The sequence below is a fragment of the Taeniopygia guttata genome, chromosome 5, assembly GCF_048771995.1.
Source record: "Taeniopygia guttata chromosome 5, bTaeGut7.mat, whole genome shotgun sequence".
Taxonomy (NCBI): domain Eukaryota; kingdom Metazoa; phylum Chordata; class Aves; order Passeriformes; family Estrildidae; genus Taeniopygia; species Taeniopygia guttata.
Genome location: NC_133030.1, coordinates 53876966 through 53895788, shown reverse-complemented (window position 1 = coordinate 53895788; position 18823 = coordinate 53876966). Strand labels below are relative to the sequence as shown.

Sequence of the window (18823 nt, the reverse complement as noted above, 5' to 3'; positions counted from 1 at the left end):
AATTTAGGAGAACGATTCAGATCAACCTCTGAATCTTTAGCTTCAGCTCTGGTTCTCTGACTGATGATGTTCTCCTTGCTAAGCCTGAAGTGTGCTGCCCAGCCCACAGGTTGTACGTAGTTTTTCTTCTGCCCAAGGCACAAAATCACACTGATAGGGGTTCAGAGGTGGTGAGGATATAATTTTTCTTAGGAATAATAAAAATAAAGAAACAAGTGGCTTAAGGAGGTGTTCTACTGGTAACAGCATCTTCTGTGGAAATTGAAATCTCTGCAGCTCAATATTGACATCAGCAGTTACCTAATATTTGAGCACATCACTGCTACACTCTTATGACAAACACTCAAAACTAGATGCCTGTATTTAAATAGGCTCCTGAATCTATAATGATAATGAATTTAGATAGTGTGATGTTTGGCCGAGTTGTACCTCATACTCATTCACTGAGATTTGTGGATATCTGTCACTGAGAATTAATAACTTTACTGGCACAAGGGAGACTAAATACAGATTTAAAAGTCTAGCGTTAGGCTAATAAATGTGTTAATATTTTGACCTATTTCCTAGAAATTTTTCTTTTGTTATCTTAAAAACGCCCACAGTGAGTAAAGCAATTTTTAAATGTCTTGGCCTGGTAGTTATAGCATCTTAGAACCATAGAGTTGTTTGGGTTGGAAGGGGCCTTAGAGATCATCAAGTTCCAATCCCCCTGCCACTTTCCACTAAACCACACTGCTCCAAATGCCATCCAACCTGGTCTTGAACACTTCCAGGAATGAAGCATCCACAACTTTTCTGGGCAGCCTGTTCCTGTGTCTCAATACCCTCTGGGTAAAGAATATCTTCCTTACATCTAATCTCTCCTCTTTTAGTTTGAAACCATTCCCCCTTGTCCTGTCTGTGTAAAAAGCTGCCCTCCCTCTTTTTTTTCAAGCACCCTTTAGGTGCTGGAAGGCCAGAATGAATTCTTCCTGGAGCCTTCTCCTCTCCAGGCTGAACAGCCCCAACTCTCTCAGCCTTTCTTTGCAGGAGAGGTGCTCCAGCTCTGATGCTTTTCGTGGCCCTTCTCTGGACTGACTCCAACAGGTCCATGTCTTTCTTGTGTTGAGGACCCCGAGCTGGATGCAGAACTCCAGGTGCAGTCTCATGAAGGCAGAGTAGAGAGGCAGAGCCACCTCCCCTGACCTGCTGGTCACACTGCTTTGGATGCAGCCTATGAGTTAAAACTTACTCCAAATTTCAGTGTTGGTACAATCAAATTAAAAAATTGGTCAAGATTTCTTAGAGACGCACAGAGTAGAAGCAAAATCCTACCAAAATGAAAAGCAAGTTTATTGCTTTTCTACACCTTTTGGTATGAGGCAGTGAGACAGATAAGCCCTGTATTGGATGTAAATGAGTTGGATGTAAAATGAGCAGTTTCAGTATGATTGTGTTTTATTTTATGTAGACAAATAAATACATGAGTAAACGTGTCTAACTGTGATTCTTGAGGAGTCTTGATCACTTGTACCTTCCTGGCTTACTGCATTAATGCTACTATTTAATATGGACTCTTTTCTATTTCGTTTAACACTGTTCTCACCTTTTCTTAAGTAAATCTCACTCATCCTACCTCCATTTCTCAATGATGTGTTTATTTTCACAGTTCTCTCAACTGTCTCTTGCACAAGCAAGCTCACTGACCAATTTTCAGTAACTTTTGAGACCTAAGTAGGTACTTTCTTCACATGATCAGCTGGTAATTTAGAATCTAGGTCTCTTCATCCTCTTATTTCCTGGCAGTTTTGTCTAAAAACTATCATGGGGCAGCCAGCCATCCTCAAGTGCTTCATGCAAAAGCTGATCTCTACAGAACTCAAATAACAGTTGTCTTTAGGGATCTTCTTTATTGAACACCCATTGTCCAGGGTTCTGTGCTTACCTTAAGGTATATTTATTTAGTGTGTCACATGAGACATGAGTATCTGCATAGCAGATAACAGCAATTTGTGGAACTTCAGTCCTAAGATGCAAATAACTCTTTCATAATAGAAGCTGCCTCATACCTCGTGCTCAAAAAAAAAAAAAAAAAGAAAAGAACAAGCATTGAAACACAATGAAAATGAACAGATAACTTTACTATAGCTTAGTAACTTGGATTCCTTTTTCTAATTAAAATTGAAAGTTCTTCACACAGTAGAAAAATATTTATGTTTTTCTTATCAGGGATAGTATTTACAACTCCAGCTCCTGAAGATAACCATCTCCTGTGTTAAAATGCTTTGTTTTGAAATCACTGCCAGAAGGCAAACAGGCATAAATTCTCTCCTTCCTATGTTCATGGCTGGACCAGTGACTTCTGTGTAGCCTCTGATATACCAGATACATGGCACTGAGGGATCCAGATAAGATGAATTATGGCTTAGACCTGATGTTTCTTTGTTAGTTTTACAGTACAGCATATATATTTTTTATAGTATAAACCCAAATAAAATTTTCCCATAAAGAAAGCTCTCAAATGGTCATAGGCTCAATGTCCCCCCATCCTTTTTACAGGGAGAAAAATGACTAAAACTTGAAGTCAGACTCTGGCATGCTTGAATACCATATGCCTGCACTATTGAGAGACTGGAGCAGAGTATCTGGAGAAAGATGAGAGTGTGGGTGGCAATAGAAAAAACAACCACGACTGTAAGTTAGCAAGATAATATCCTTACTTTCTTCTGTGGGTCTCAAGAGTGATTAAAAAAACATTGGTGTTTTAAAAATATTGCTGAGGACTACAGTGTGACTCATAATGCTTCAGAGAATGGAATTCTTGGAAGTTTCAATGTAATGCCAGATTTTAGAATGGAGGGCAGCAGAGCTGCAGAGAAGTAACATGAGGCTATGTTGATGGAGAAAGAGCATTTCTGAGCAAATTAAAGTGAGAGAGAGAGAAAGGAAAAGAATGGGCCTGGGGAGATATGACAAGACAATTACTTATACTGAGAACTGTTGCTTGCACTGATGGGAATGTTTCACTGCTTTTTGAGGTTTTATTGGCCAGCACGCCTGCCTACAAAACACTTGGTCATATTCACAGCAGGGGATGATAAGTAACCATGTTGACCAGTCAGACAATGAAAGCAATTACAAGTGAGTCCAAAAGTCTATCCTAGAGCTGACCTTAAAGTTTTAGATAAAATTTGTCTTCTTTTTATTTTTTCTTTTTTTGTTCTCTTTTGTTTTGTTTGGAGTGTGTGTAGATTTCTGGTGAGTTAGGTACTTTTATGAGGGAATGTATTGGTTAAATGCTGGGAAGCTTTCTCAAGTCAGAATAGCCTTTCTGGTCAGAATAAAATAAAGAAGAATGTTGGCCATCTGGAATTAAATAGTAGCCTCACAGTTATGGCATGTACCTGATATTTTGCTTAATACTGTAACACAGATGTTTTCTATCCTCAGTAAGTATCTTTGCTAGGAAAGTGAACAGTCTTTCTCCAACCATTTGCCACAAGTGCTGACCAGTATCTCTTCCGTTAAAGTTCCAAAAAAATGGTTTCTGGATTTCACAGGCTATTATATTGTCCAGGTTATGGAATTTCCAGGTTTAGATCCATGGACATGGGCTGGGCTTGCACCAGAATATCCTCCTTTAAGTGAGTGTCCTCACTATCTGGCAGCTGAGGCAGGGTTGAGCTCTCCTTATTGCTTATATTGGAAGTCTAGATGCTAAAATGTAGGCTTTTTATTTATTATTTTTAAGAGCATTCTTATAATTTAGGTCTCTCCTATAAGCTCTAGTTTGTGCATATTACTAAATAAAAGATGTTGGTTCAGAGTTCTGAAAATGTGTCAATGGCTTAAACATAGTTAATGCTGCTGTCTAGATAGAAAATTTGTATACTTGTAAGCATTTAATGATTATTTGTCTGATAATTCACATCTAAAAAATACCATTACTTGATACTTGATATTTACTTTGATATTTGGTATTTCCTCTCTGAAAAAAAAAGCTATATAATCAGCAGGGGAGCAAATATGACACCATTCACACAAGTGATGGCTCTATTTCACAGTCAAATAAATATCCTAAGTGAACAATTACTTGATACATTCTTGGCTGAGATTTCTTCATGTAATTTGATCGATGAGGTATTTATATAAATTAACGGATCATAACCAGTTCCTGAACAATTCATGAACAGGAAGACACACTACAGTCCAGGGAATTTGAATAATGTATATTTTATTTCACTCGAATAACTGTAAAATGTATATTTTTGAGTTGGCCAAAGTGAAAAATGAAATTTTAATTTTTTTTTTCTGAAAAATTCAATCTAGCTACATTTAGAAATGAAACATCTTAAATGGAAAAGGTGGTCTATTATGAAAATGAGCATAAGGTTTTTTGTTTTACTTCTAATGTTTTTATGTGATAATGGATTCTTGGTGGACTAACTTTGCAGTTTTCAGATGAATGACACATGGATTTTAACCAAGTTGAACTAACAATTGGGTGGATAAAAAATTTGATTAAACATTTTTCAAGTTTTCTTGGGCTTATGATCTACCAATTCTTTCATTTCCCAAAGCAGTGAACTGAGAAATGTTTATTCATTATGGGGTTAGTGCAACTAATTTTCTCTCATATTCCCTGTCATCCAGTAAATTTCAGAATATGTGAACACAGTCACACTGCTACGATCTCAGAGTCAGCAGTAGAATCTACAATGCATGATGATAGTAGATTCTGAAATATACAGGACTTTGGACAGAATGAAAAAATGCAGCAAAAATTTGACTAAACAGCAGCAAGTTAATCTGCATCTTCTCAGTTTGTGTAGGAGAGATAAGTCAGAGCTTGGAAACATTTTCAGTTATGCACATTAATGGATGTACAATTCATCCAATCACTCAGGAGCTAATACTGCACTTTTCTGTTCTATGCATAAAAAATGTCATGCCAAATGACTCTGAGTGGTAACCATAATGATGAATTTACAGCCATCAGTAAGGAGACTTCTTCGATTGTCTGCATTAAAGTGGCAGATGATTATGATCCCATCCAGTGATGCTTTTCCTTGGCCTTATTAAAAAGAACATCATACAAGGCAATCATACCCTTGGGTGCCTTTTGACTTGCTCAGAAATATGACTAAAATGTTGATTTCTTTTCCAAAAAACCCCAAATTCCATTTTGCAATGATGACACATCCATCGTCTAAAAACAAGTGACATGGGAATTGCAATGAATGCCCTGATTTCTCACCTGGTAGCAAAAATTGCACCAGGTTTCAGAGACAATATTTATCTGTGCATGTCTGTCAGCTATCAGTGCTCTGCATGGGAATGGGCAATCTTCTCCCTCTTCTAAGTGTCCCACAGTTTGGCCCTTATCTCAGGAATTTGTAGTACAGTGCTGTGGTCCCTCTCAGAGCCCTCAGTGGCTTCTTCCCCATCGCCTGGCCCCTGAACCACTGCCCTGTTGCATTGAGCAAGAGGGGCTTGACAGATCTAGGAATGAACTGTGAGTCAGTGGGCATGTTCAATAACTGGAAAGACAGAATAAACTCTGATTTCCCTTTTTGTCAAGTCTCTTTTCTTGGGATTAGATTATTAACAAACCGGAAGATTCCAAAGTGATTTCATAGTGACACAGAATATGTGGCAAAAAAAAAAAAAGATTGAAAAGATCTCTCCAGCTTCCAGCAGTGTCTGCAGGAAGTGCTAATATACATCTTTCTGGGTAGCTTCTTGTCCAGCTTTAGAAAACAGATGGACTTCTAAGGTATGTACCAATTTGTTTCAGTTCTACTGGTAAATCACTATGGAGCTCCTCCAAACCTTTGTGTTCATGAAAAGGCAGCAGACTACTGTCACTCAGTTAGTAAAAAACCTTGAAATGCAAGATCCATGACATTTCTTCCTCAATTGCCTTTTCCTTCCATTCTGTTCCTCCCAATAGGTAACTTCTGGAATTTATTATGGCTGAATGAATCAACTGAAGATACCTCGAGGGAATAGGAGAGGTCTGGACGGTCAGTTCTAGGGAACAGTTCCAAATTCTTCTGTTGCATTTGCTTACCATACTTTTGCTCTAACCAGGTAGATAGAGCAATTGATTCAGTTTGATGTCATGGTAGATGATTTAGTATCAAAGATACTTCAGTCATCTAAAAACTGATAGAAACACACACAGATCTGCATGACCATCAAATAAACTAGAACCCAGCATAAAAATTCCAGTGGTATGCCTTCTAGAGAAGGCAATAGACAGTTAAAAGATAAAAAAACCCCTCACGATTAAATGAAATAGAGGGAACTAGACAACTGAATTCCATCTAATCTCTTCCATTTCCCCAAAGATGTTCATTATTCACCATGCAATGGATGTGTTCCACTTCTGAGTGAGTATACATAGAAATTAACTTAATAATTAAAAAAGTGTTTTGTATATTTATCACTTCTTGAAATAACTATTTTACTCTATAAAATGCACAACTCCCTGCCTCTCCCTTTCCAATGTTCCAAATACACTTTGGGCTAATTTTGATCTCTGCAATTGTGCGTGTCTGTGCGCTAGTGGCACAGCATGTTCTCTATGTCCATGTGCTGCAGATCTGGTTGACAGCAGCCTTGCACCCTATTCTTTCCTGATTGTGCTTCATCACAAATGGAAAATTATCAAATAAACAATATTTTTTTCTCGCATGGAACTATGCAACTTCCAGAATTTCTTCAGCTCAGTCCCATAGTTTTTTTAAGGGTCACTTCCATTAAAACAATTCTTAAAACTCATAACATATATATTAAAATTTTATTTATAACTTAATAAAACACATTTTTTCATAAACATGAATTGTAAAATTTATCCAGATGCTATGAAATTATTTTTTTACTCTTAGGAATTATTCTCACTATCAGGTCTTTGGCACTAATGGTATCTTTGGTATAATTACACTTGCAAAGTTATATGAACTCAGAGAAAGCTCTGGAAGATATTTCAACACAAAATTTTTAAAATTAATGATACTTCAAGTGAGGTTCTATGCAGTGACACCTCATTTAATTTCTGTAAAGTGGTACATAATTTGAGAAATTATGCCTGACAACCTGTAGTGATTAAATAGCTATACTGAATTTTTGTCATTGCAAGGGATTAGCTCAGCTGCTTAGAGCATGGTACTGATAATGCCAGAGTTGTGGGTTTTATCCCCATATGGGCCAATAATATAAGAGTTGAACTTGATAATCCTTGTAGGTCCCTTCCAGCTCAGAATATGCTGTGATTCTGGATATATATCCTGACTGACTCTTCAGGCAAGAAAATCAAGATGCAAGAAAAATAGAAATATGACCCTAAAAATCCAGCCTGGGGTGACTTGGAATGGATGTGAAAATCTGGTCAAATGCAGACCACTGAAGCACTACTTGCTTTATAAACCTAAGATGGTGAGAAGTGAAGATTGGCATAAAAGAATGAAAGTTTTGTTATGGTTCTTACCCTCATTGCTAGGGGTTTCAGTAAAATCCTTGTCTGTTTATAATTTTCCATGGTGCCCATTGCTTTATAATGGATAATGGAATCCCCTTCTGTGGGAACTATGTGCCAGTTCATTCATGAAGACTCTTGAAGAAGTAAGAAATGCAGCTCTTGGATACCTTTATCAGACTTCCAGGGATCACCTTTGTGTTGTGGTAATTCTGGCCACTGGGGGTTTGTGTAGGGGGTTGAGCTACCTTACCCCATATGGCCATGTCCTAAAGGTCCTTTTAAGATGGAGGATATTTATTACTTGAAAGGAAATGGAAGCAAATGCTTCCATGAGCAAAGTCAGGACAGAGTTATTAATTTGCCAAAGAGATGAAACAACATACAGACCTGATCTTCTAAGTTTGATTGGCATAGGAACTCCATGGATCAGGCTGAGGGAGCCTTACTTTTGAGGGCACAAGCTCTGAGAAGGATTCTCATGCAAAAAAACCAAAACCAAAACCAAAAACAACAACAACAAAAAAACTGGCTGAAGAATTTTGTCCCGTATTGCATTTTCACCTAGGAAGTATGGAATACTGTTTGCAATTCTAGTTAAGATGGTTTTGGCCATTACCTGTTTGTGCATTTACCAGTGTAAACCACTTCCAAAATCTCTGAAGAAGCAGGTGGAAGGCCAAGAAGATGAGAAATACATGAGTTATTCAATTAAGTGGAGGTCATAAATGAACCCCTTTTCAAGTTTCTTCATCAAACTTTTGTCTGAAAAGAGAAATTTGCAAAGAGGGAAGCAGGTGTCAAATTCCCTTTTGGCAGCTGGATCTTAAAAGCAATTAGAATGAAGAGCTACCTGATCTAAAGCTCAAGACACCAAGAGGATCTGCCTTAACAAGTGGAAGGAAACACATATTGATGGGGTTTACAGCTCTCATGCTGTAGGGAGGATGCAGAATGGTGAGGAAATGTGCTGACATGCTTAAATTGTGGCAGGATATAGGACCCTGGCACTGACAGTGAGGAGGAACTTGAGAATGATTTTTGAGCTCTATATGCAAACAGCTGTCTGTCTTCCAAAGCATGCTGTAGAAAAATAGAGGATTTGAACCATTAGAAAAGCAAAGGAAGTGCAATAGCCCAGATTTTGATCATAATTACACCCAGGTGGTTCTGAAGTGACTACACCCGTGTCATTGAAGTTACACCAGTGCAAAACTTGTGTGAGAACTGAATCAAGCTCTTTGTTTTCCTGCATTTGTGTACCAAAAGAGTACTCTAACAGCTCTTAGTAAATAATAAATTAATAATGATATGATGATCTCCCTTATGACTGGAATAAATACAGAAAAATAAGTGTCAGAGTAAGAATTTGCTCGCAAGACTCTTTGAATATGTCATTTGTATTGAGTGTAGGTTGATTTGCTGGACTAATTTTAATTTCTGGACCAATTTAAATTTTTATTTCAAACATCAGAAACATCCAATGTAGTCAGGTAGTATGTGGTGAACAATAGAAAGACAACAACATATAGGTCATAGTTCAAATGAGCAAGACTTTGTTCTTTGCATGGCAAAGTACCTTTAAATCCAAACCCCCAGCAGAAAGCAGTAATGAAAACAACTAATGAAGGCAAGTGCTTTTTCTGACTCCCTGCTGTAAATCAAATAAGATTTTAGTAGCTTGTTTCATTTGTGTTTCCCCATTTGTGTCTCAGAATACACCAGATTGCAATGTTACATCACATTTTTAATGACTGGAACCATGTCCTGAGATCCCCCCTCTGACCACACCACAACTTCCTTCTTTCCTTTCTCCTCCTGGCTAGAGGACTGTATGTAATTATGATGAGGACATAATTCAATTAATTATTGACAGAACATGTAATTGCCACTCAGATCTCTCTCTGATAAATCTCTCTGCGCTTTCTGACTTATGTTTGTCGTGCAGTAGGGAGGTGGAAAGGCACTAAAAATGCGTTTTAAAGATAGGACGTTTCTCAATTCTTTGTATCAGTCGGAGAGGCTTCTGCCGCCCGGGGCTCTTTAGATGTACAGCGTATTGTTCTCGTCTGTGCTAAACAAGTATCCCCGAGAAAACTCAGTGGGATGGAGGCTTATGATTCATTTTAAGTGGAGGATACAATAGAAGCAGATAACTTTGATTTGTGCAAAGGAAAAGTGTGATCTCTTTCAGGGATTCCAGGAATTCATAGCAAATTTTTCTTCTGTTGCTGATTAAAGAGAAAGTGATAAATAAGATCTCTGTGTTCGCTTTAAAGGACTGTAGCTTTAGAAAGCTGACTTATTTAGGGGAAAAAAAAAAAATCCTGACCTCATATAGCCTTTGACCAAGATCTGCTAGTAGTAGAGAGTAAAGATGAAGCTGTTTCTGTTATTATTAAAGCCCACAGTGACCATTTCTGTCTGTATGACCGGAAAATGTCCTGAGGGCCAGGCCGGGGTGGGGATGTACCCAGGTCTTGCCGTAACTTCGGATTACAACTAAAGCTTGCCAAAAACGGGTAAAGGAAAGAGATAACGAGGTGAGAAAGCAAAGAATGGCTTTATTGTAAAGTCGGGAAAACTAAGCTGTTAAAAAAAAAAAAAAAAAAAAAAGCAATCGCTTGCACGGAGTCTGCCCTTGTAGTAGAGAGGAGACCCGCTGCTCCTCTGCCTTCGGTTTTGTGGGGCTGGGAAAGGCGCTGCAGGGCAGGGCCAGGGCCAGGGCCGGCACCGCGCTGGAGCCCCGGGCAGCAGGGCGGAGTCCCCACTCGCGGCGGGGCAGGGCGAGGGTGGTGCTGCTCGGGAGCCTCGTACCAGGGAGGAGCGCTCATTCGCCCCTCGTGGGGTGGCGGGAGGGAGCCGAGGCTGATGTGCCCATGCAGGCGGGAGGCACTGACGGGGGCTGGCCGCAGCTCAGGCACCACACCTTTGCCGTGCCTGGCGGGCGCTGCCCGTGCCGCAGGGAGCGGGGTGATGCCGGAGGGAGCGGGGTGATGCCGGAGGGAGCGGGGTGATGCCGGAGGGAGCGGGGTGATGCCCTGCCGCAGCCTGTCCTGCTGCCTCTGCCAGCGAGGCTCCGCTCCGCTCCGGGACTTCGCAGAGGGCTCTGTGCTTGCCCCCAGCGCCCGGCCAGGGGAAGCAGAACCACTTCAGGGTGGGCTCTCGCCCCGCCGCCCCAGCAACAACCGGAGGCACCTGAGCCGGGCGGGACCGGTGCCTGGAGCCCGGTGCAGGGCAGTCCGCTCTTGAGGGCAGCGGAAAGGTGAAGAAGGGCTGAATGGGTTTCGACCCCGTCAGAGCAGGCGCAATGGCCAGGCGGGTCGGCAAGCCCGAAGAGGGCACCTGAGCCGGGTCCTTTGACACCTCAGCAGAGCGGCCCGATTTCCAGGGGGCTGCGGGGGCGAAGGGGACGGACGAGCAGGGTCGGAGCATCTTATTTCTCTGTGAGGGACCACACGGTGCAGCTTTTGTTGCGGAGAGAGGCGGGAGCAGTTACGCGTGCTACTCTAAACCGTGAATGTTGAAAGGCTGGAACACTGCGGGTCCAGAGGAACATTGTCAAGACAGGGGCTATAACGCCCTTACAAACAGCTTCCCGCAGGTTTAGTTTAGCACTGCGGGCGCGACTCGGTGCCCAGCTGCGGAGAGCGGCGTCCGCAGCTTCGGGCCGTGCACCCCCCTCCAAAACTTAGGGGCTTAACAGCTCGGGCACCTCGTCCCGCTGCTGTCAAGGACGTGGAGGCGTTCAGAGGCGCCACGGGTGGTCCTTAAAGACCCACTGTTTCTGAGCAGCTTTGTACGGCTCCTGCGGAGGTTGCGGGATGCTCTCCACCCCCTGTCTCACCTGTCGGGGTCCAAGGGAGCAAGGTTCGGCACCCCGCACCCTTTCCAGCGTAGCTGCCGGCCCCCGGGGGTGGGGATGAGCCTCACAGGGCCAGGCCGGGCGCTGCCCTCCTGCCCGAGCCCTTCAGCCGCGCTTCGCCGCAGGTGCGGTTCGCGCTGCCCCGTCCGGGCTCCGGTCCGGCACCGCCTGCGTGCCCGAGACGAGGCGCCCTCGGCCGGGCGGCTCTCCCGCCCAGGACGGCTGTCCCCAGCCTGTGTAGTCGGTCGGGACTCACTTGCCTGCACGGCGCCGGTCAGCCCTGCACCTTCGCCCTGCAGGGCTCAGGGCTCAATCCAGGGCCGGCTCACCGGGGTCACTGACGGAGCACGCGGTCCTCTTGACCGGTCTCCACCCTCAGGAGTCCCGGAGGTTTGGATTTCCCCATGGGGACACCCAGTACCCTCCCCTTTCTCCGGGTCGCGGGCGATGCGCGCTCCTGCCGCTACGGAGGCAGAGCTCGCCGCCCCCGAGCCCCCGGCAGCGCATCCTCTCCCGCCTGCCGCTCCGCCTGCCCCTCCTCGGCTGCGGGGGGGTGCTGCGAGGTAGGCAAAAGGGAAAGTGAACGTAGCGGTCTGAAGATAGAGAAAGGCAGTCAACCTTAGACGTGTAGTTACTCAACCTTTATTATTTAAAAAAATTCATAAAAAAAAGGAAGGTGAACGAACGTCTTACAAAACCCCCCCACATAAATAGGACATTCCGTCCAGCTCTGGCTATTGGCAGTTCTAGTATTTGACAACATCAGACGCGATTTCCTGGCATTAGAGAAACCCATTTCAAAATCGGTCATCACAAAGAAATACTAGAAATCCCAGTTAGCACTTGCTAGGCAGCACGGAGCACTTGTACACAACTTTTCAGACACACACCCGCGCACACACGCAGCCGGGAACAGATCCCGTAGGAAGAGAGCCTCCTTAAAAAATAGTAAACGCTTAAAAAAAAAAAAAAAAAAAAAAAAGGAAAGAAAGAGAGTTATTTACAAAACGCACATGGAAATACAGTATTGACAGAGCGTGGCTGGCAAATCAACATGATTTGAATAGAGAAAGGACTATGGCACGTCTTGCTCGAAAGCTCGCACAGCAGCCTCCTTCGAGTGTCCCCGCGGGAAGACAGCTCCTGCCATCTGCGACGCAGTGCCTTCTCCCTCCCCACCTCTCCTCCCGCCCTCTCTCGCCTCTCCACTCCACCCCTGCGCTTCTTGCCAGGTCCTTTTTACACTTGGATGACCACCGTGCCGGGGCTCTGGAGCCGGGTTTTGTACTGGTCTAGCCAGCTCCTCAGCTCCGAGATCTTGTAGCCCTCTGGTCCTCTGCCTCCCTGGTACATCACCTTCTCCTCCTGGATGATGTAGAGCCTCTCGAAGTAAGCACCGTAGGCGGCGCTGGAAGCATTGTCCATGGTGTCCACGGCCAGGGGGCAATCGGGCGCCCCTTCCCTCATCAGCTGAGCTGCCCGCAGCCTGTCCTGGAGGCACTGGTGCTTGGGGATGTTGTAGGCTGCATCCGAGCTGACCCAGCCGTCGGAGGGGTGTGCTTCTTCAATGTACACCAGCAGGAAGTCGGCAATGTCCACGAAGTGCGCGGCCAGGCGCTGGAAGGACCTCAGGCGGGCCATGAACGGGGGTCAGGTGCAGCTGCCGAAGTTGAGGATGAGGGGTCTCTTGCCGCGGGCGAAGTCCAGGATGCGGAGCCTCTTCTGCCCGTCCAGCTGGATCACCTCGGGGTTAGGGGCCAAGGAACCCACGTGCGCCGACTTGAAGAAGTCCAGCTTCTGCCCGTGCCACACGGCTTTCAGCGACTCCAGCGTGAACATGCGGTTGGAGTCGGACACGCAGACCGGGGGGTCGTCGGGGGGCGGCTCCTCGCTGGCGCTGGCCGCCTCCTCCGCCTTGGGCATCGTCAGCATCTTCTTCCTAATGCACAGAAAATCCAGGAGCCAGAGCATCACGGCGGTGAGCAGGAAGCGGGGAAATAGGAGGATGCAGGCGGCCGCCTGGGTGAGCAGCTGCAAGGTGTGAACGCCGACGGAGTGGAGCATCGCAGCGGCTTGTGCTGCAGGGCGCTGGCTGCCGGGGGGCCCCCACGCACCCTGCGTGCCGGGGTCTGTGCAGCACAGCTGAGATCCCGCTTCTCTTTAAGCCCATTTTATAGTCAGGGATTTAAATGAAAAGTGACTCCACCTCCGTCCAGAACCCGCCCCTCTGGAACTTGAGCCTGGGGATTACCTACCCCTCCACTCTAATGACCTAAAAATACACAGACAAAAGGGGAGAGAGCCCCGGCGGGAGCCACAAGGGACGTGCAACGGAGCAGGGTGCAGCCGCTATCAGGCGGAGCGGAGAGTCCGACACAGGGCACCGCCGGGGCCCCCGGCCTCCGGTAGCGGCGGGCGCTCACGAACAGCCCCGCCAGGGACAATGCAACAGGCACAGCCCGCCCCCGGCCCGGCTCCCCACGGGCCGTGCGGGCGCGGGCCGGGCGGGCGCGGGGGCCGGGGCCGTCCCGGCAGTGCCTGCAGGTGACAGGGACAGCCGCCATCGCCGCTCCCTCGCCGCGCCTTCCTCCCCTCCCCGCCCCGGCAGCCCGGTCGCCCCCTGAGCGCAGCCTCCGCCCCACCGCACGCCCCGGCGCCGCGGGAGCACCAGGGTCTCGAACCCGCGGCCACATCCTCCGGCGGCGGCGGCGGAACGGGCGGCGAGCGCTGCCCCAGGCCCCTTTTCCCCCGGGCCCGCGCTGGGCGGGCCGGGCCCGGCGGCAGCGGCGGCCCCGGCGCGGGGGGCACCAGGTGGGCGCGGGCCGGTGGGCGCTGCCCCGGGCGGAGGAGGGGCGCGGGCGGCCGCCAGAGGGAGCTGTTGGCCGAGAAGCCGCGGCGGCGGCGGGAGCGCGGGGCCCATCAGCCCCGGCCGGGGCGTCCGCGCCCGGCCCCGGCCCCGCCACCTGCCCCGGCCCCGCCACCTGCCCCGGCCCCGCCACCTGCCCCTCACGGCACTCGCGAGTGCGGGGCGGCATCGCGGCCGCTGCGGGGCCGCTGCTGCGGGAAGCGCAACAATGGGTGGGCAGAGGGGACAGCGGAGGCCACAGGAGAGCGCCGCGCCTGCGATGTCCCGCTGCTCACTGAGGTCCTGCAGCATCCCCGAGAGCAGCGAGTCGGGGCAGACACTCCCTTACGGCTTCCCAGGAGGAGCCAGCAGTACTTTCTGCACCTGCCAAGTGACATACAAACACAAGCTTCTCACGGGACGAGGTCTGGCAAAATCCTTAAACTGAGGCCTGAAGTGTCACCTCACGGGCATGGCCAGGTAGACCTGTGTGCTGTCCACAGAGTGGACACGCGAGTCGTTTTGGGTTGGGTGGGTTTTCTATCAGTAGCAGAGTGCTCACTATGCAGGGCTGAACACGGACTAGCCAGCTTCAGTCTTCACCCATCAGGAGGAATTATGGCCTGCAAATTCCTTCCTGCTGAACTAGATGGAGACCTGTCCCAGAAGAACAGAGCTTAAATGTAATTTGGTGTCTCTGCTCAGAACTTTGCCATTCCATTGTTGCAGGGTTCCCAGCTTGCAGCATGCAGTTCATTTCCCCACCGGCTTCCTCAGAAAGGGACATTACTTGTCCAAAACGCTGAACACTGCCCTCTGCTATGCAAATGTGGCTCATGCAACCCTGAGCTACTGCTGCAGCTGCCACTCACCTAGGTGCCTGGCACACTGACTTTGGGACGTGCACCGCAGTGTGCCTCTGGGTCCTGAGCGCCCTGTTTGTGCCTGTGGCCAATGCCAGGTCTCTGGCTGTAGATTCCCAAAGACCCCAAGGACCTGCAATTCTCCCAGGCGCAGTTTGTACTCCAAAAGTGACTGTGCATGTCTGTACCTTCCGTCTATCATCTGCAAAATGGAAAAATGAATGCTGAGCCTCCTCATGGGAGGCTAGGCAGCTTGCTTCATTTTATGTAGCTTATTACAAGAACCCTAAATAAAAGGCAAAATTAAAATCCCATTTTATTTTTTTCTTTATCTGCTTCTGAATAGGCTTGTTTAGAGCAATCTAATCAGATGGCTGATTTGTAGTGCCCTGGTGCATCATCTTTAGTTGGAGTCAGCAGCAAGGTAATTCAGCATTTTAACATCTGAAGGGAAACGTATGCTCCAGCCCTCATAAAGCCACGTTCATCCACTAGCCTGATTAATAACTTCTTTGGCATTCCACGGTGCTCAGTCCAGGGAAAATTACTGAGTGGATATTTACTATATTGTCAAACTTATTTTGAACTATTCATGTGGACCTCTCACCACCTCTCTGTGCAGTTATGCAATCTTGAAAACCACAAATTAAAGCCTCTAAAGAGATGCAATAACAAATTGTGGTAGCTCTGAAGAAACCCCCAGGAAAAAAATTGATCTCTCAAAGTGACCTCTTCAAACTATGCTGACAGACAAAAGCCTGAGTAAACAGATGGGTTTGCAACCCTGAATATCAACAAACTTTGCTCTACTAGATCAGTGAGAGATATTCCGAGGTAAAAATGCTATCTGGTCTTATATACTCTATTTGCAGCTGGATAGGGACTTTGGAAATGACTATTTCTCCATTCCCTGTAAACAGCTTTGCTTTGTTTTTATAGCTTGAAGGAAACCTTTGAATTGGAGTTTCCTATCCAGCCGTGCATAGAGCAGAGAACTGAAGTATTTTGCTTCACTAGCCCACTGCTACACTTTCCTGCCACAGGAAAATTCAAGCAAGTCCCGAGGTCACTGTTTCATGGTGAAACAAACAGTGACTCTGCATGGCCCTACCATGTCCCTACCTCTGCATGGCCCTAGCCCTGCTCTGACAGGCTCAGCTGAGGTGCAGCGCTCGTGGGAAAGGGTGGAATTCCTTCTGCATCCATTTGGTTCTGTTTGAAGTGACGTCTTGGTGCTGTTCTCACGTCTGTGTTAAGCTGGATGGTTTTCAAAATCCTGTGTTTTAACACCATGAAAGCTCCTCTCTACTTCCCAAAGGCTGTACCTCCCAGTTGGAACTATTTTTAGGTGTGTGAAGGTAGTCAGTATTTCTAGGAATCCATATCACTGATATTAATAGTATGGGAACTTATATCTTCCTGTATACTGAGGATTTCATAGAATATATCCTAAAATATGGGTTTTACAGTGGCACATCTGGTTATGGGTGGTTTTTACTCTTCTGCATGTGGTCTGTGGTTCAGCAGTCACTAACTTAAAAATACATAAGTTTGTATGTGTGTGTCCTCGCACAAGTGCACATACATGGTTCACATTATTTCCTTTTTTCTGAGAACTTTATAGCTGTAGTTTTTCTTCATTTGATAAATGTAATTTATAACTCTTTTAAAGTTCTTTTCATAAACAGGAGCTACAAAATAAATTCAGCAACTTATAAAAGCAAAACCTCAAAAAGCTGAAATTAAAACCATCAGGTCTGCTTTGATGTAGAGGATGTGTTGAAATGGTATATTTACATGTTTATTTTCTATTTTATAATTTCCTGCACAAAGGCACGCAATACTTTCTGACAGGAACTGAAATGTATTTTGGAAGAGTTCCACCTCTCATGTCATCTAAGCTCCATGTAGTTAATGTGGTAGAACTCTATGTGAAGGAAATGAAAAAGACTTTCCCGAAATAAGAGCTGGGCAATTTCTACTCATCTAAGTGGCCACCCGGTGACTGAAGAGAGGTGCAGTGGTGCAGTGGTAAATTACTCACCTGTTTGGTATCTGTAAGAAGTGGGTAGATGTTATATTGCTGAAATTGGTGGTGGATAAACTCCATTTGCAGTTGTTTGCTTGTAGCAACACCTCTGGAAAAGTTACCGTATGCTGGAGATTGTGCATAGGTCTGGCTGTCTCTGGAGCTGCCTCTCGCCTAATCTTTCACCACTTTTAGATGACACCTGTTCTTATTTTCCTCCCTTCTTTTTTTTTTTTTTTTTTTAATAAAATATATATGACTCAGAAAAATACCATACAAATCCAAGCACCTAGGCAATGCCTGAAGTAGGTTTGAGTATGGAAAGAAAAAAAGTGCTGTGCTGCAGATTTGTCTGTAAAAACAGTAGCAGAGCCACGGCCTTTGAATCTCCTACCCACCCTGTCACTCTTACCTTCGAATACATGACAAGCATGTCACTCACGTATGACAAAGAGGTTCCCTGCACTGAACCTTTCAAATTTTTTTCCCTCACTTTTTGCTGACTCTGGAATGAACTGGGAAAGAGTTGTTTAATTTGGGAGAACTGATTCCACGGTCTCTGTCAGTCTGAATCATTCTTGTCCTGTGACAAGCATGCCACAGGTCTGTTAGTGCAATGTTCATCCTGAGTAAGTGGAAACCAACATTTTCTTGAGCCTGTGAGCCATCTACCAAGGCTTTGACATGTGACCAAATGTACAGTTCCCCTGATGTGTTAGTGGGTTTCTGCACCTGCCTCTCCATGGCTGTTCCCTAGTGCCCCTGTTGTGCCAGCAGCCTGTCAGGCAAGGGTAGAAACTAGATAACCAAAAGGTTCTGGATTAAAGAACTCTGGTTTTAAACCCAGATGGTTTTGGTGAGTGGGTTTACTTTAGAATCCCTAAAACAGTGTCTAATAGCAAAACTTTCAGGGCAACTTGAATGACAGAAGGTGCAACTTTCCATCCCAACAATCCTTCCTCACTTCTGCCTGCACTGTCTTGTGTGGTCCTGTGTGATCTGCAGTGACATGCTTTGGGGACCAAGGAGGCAGAAGAGCTTGGCTTTAGAAAAAAAAAGTTATCTCCTGACAAGTTTGTTTCCTAAACTTGCTAATGATGAAAGGAAATGATCATCTGTGGTGCAGGGGAAGCACAAGAGAAATGGCCACAGCTTGTGGCCATGGCAGGGCTAACAGGACCATCCCATCAGACTAACTTAGCAATATTATCCATCCGCCCCAGGTGGAATTGCACAGGGAGAATGTGTTAAGAGCAGATACAAGTTTCACTGCAGATGTGGATAGTCTGTGGATAGTGGAAGAGCACAGATGTACAAGAGGTGCCAGTGGCTGTCACAAGGTCCTGCTGGGCAATGTAGCTGGATAGGGTGCACAGATGGCTTCTGGGGGGAGCCAGCAATATCACCTTCAACAGCAGCTGCTAACACACCTCCATCAGTGGGAAATCAGATTATCCAGAACCCCCTGTGCCAAGCACATCCCTGCTACCCATCAAGCACACTGTTCAAAAGCTTCTGTGGCTCAAGAGCTCAGGCTGGACCCCCTGGTAGTACAGTACAATTACAGTGGTCTGAATGGTTTTCTGTGCAGCAAAGACAACAGTCTAGTACAGAAGTGGAATGGAACCCCACAGAGTTATACTTAAGCAGAGACTTTATACACAGTGAATACAGATGAAGTCTTTGTAAGAAAAGAGAAAATACTTCTACTATTGTCTTTGTTTCAGGTGTGCTGTAGATGAGGAAAAGGAGATGCAATTTC

The 18823-nt window shown here is 45.9% G+C and overlaps 2 protein-coding genes across 2 annotated transcripts in view; both read right to left on the bottom strand.

Moving 5' to 3' along the window:
* The window catches only part of PPP2R5C (protein phosphatase 2 regulatory subunit B'gamma), a 204795-nt gene that overhangs the window by 121337 nt on the left and 64635 nt on the right, over positions 1-18823 (bottom strand). The window lies entirely within an intron of this gene.
* Positions 11951-13746, bottom strand: DIO3 (iodothyronine deiodinase 3). The gene has a single exon (XM_012574105.5). The coding sequence runs from the start codon at positions 13386-13388 to the stop codon at positions 12564-12566; it is 825 nt and encodes a 274-aa protein (XP_012429559.2). The 5' UTR covers positions 13389-13746; the 3' UTR covers positions 11951-12563.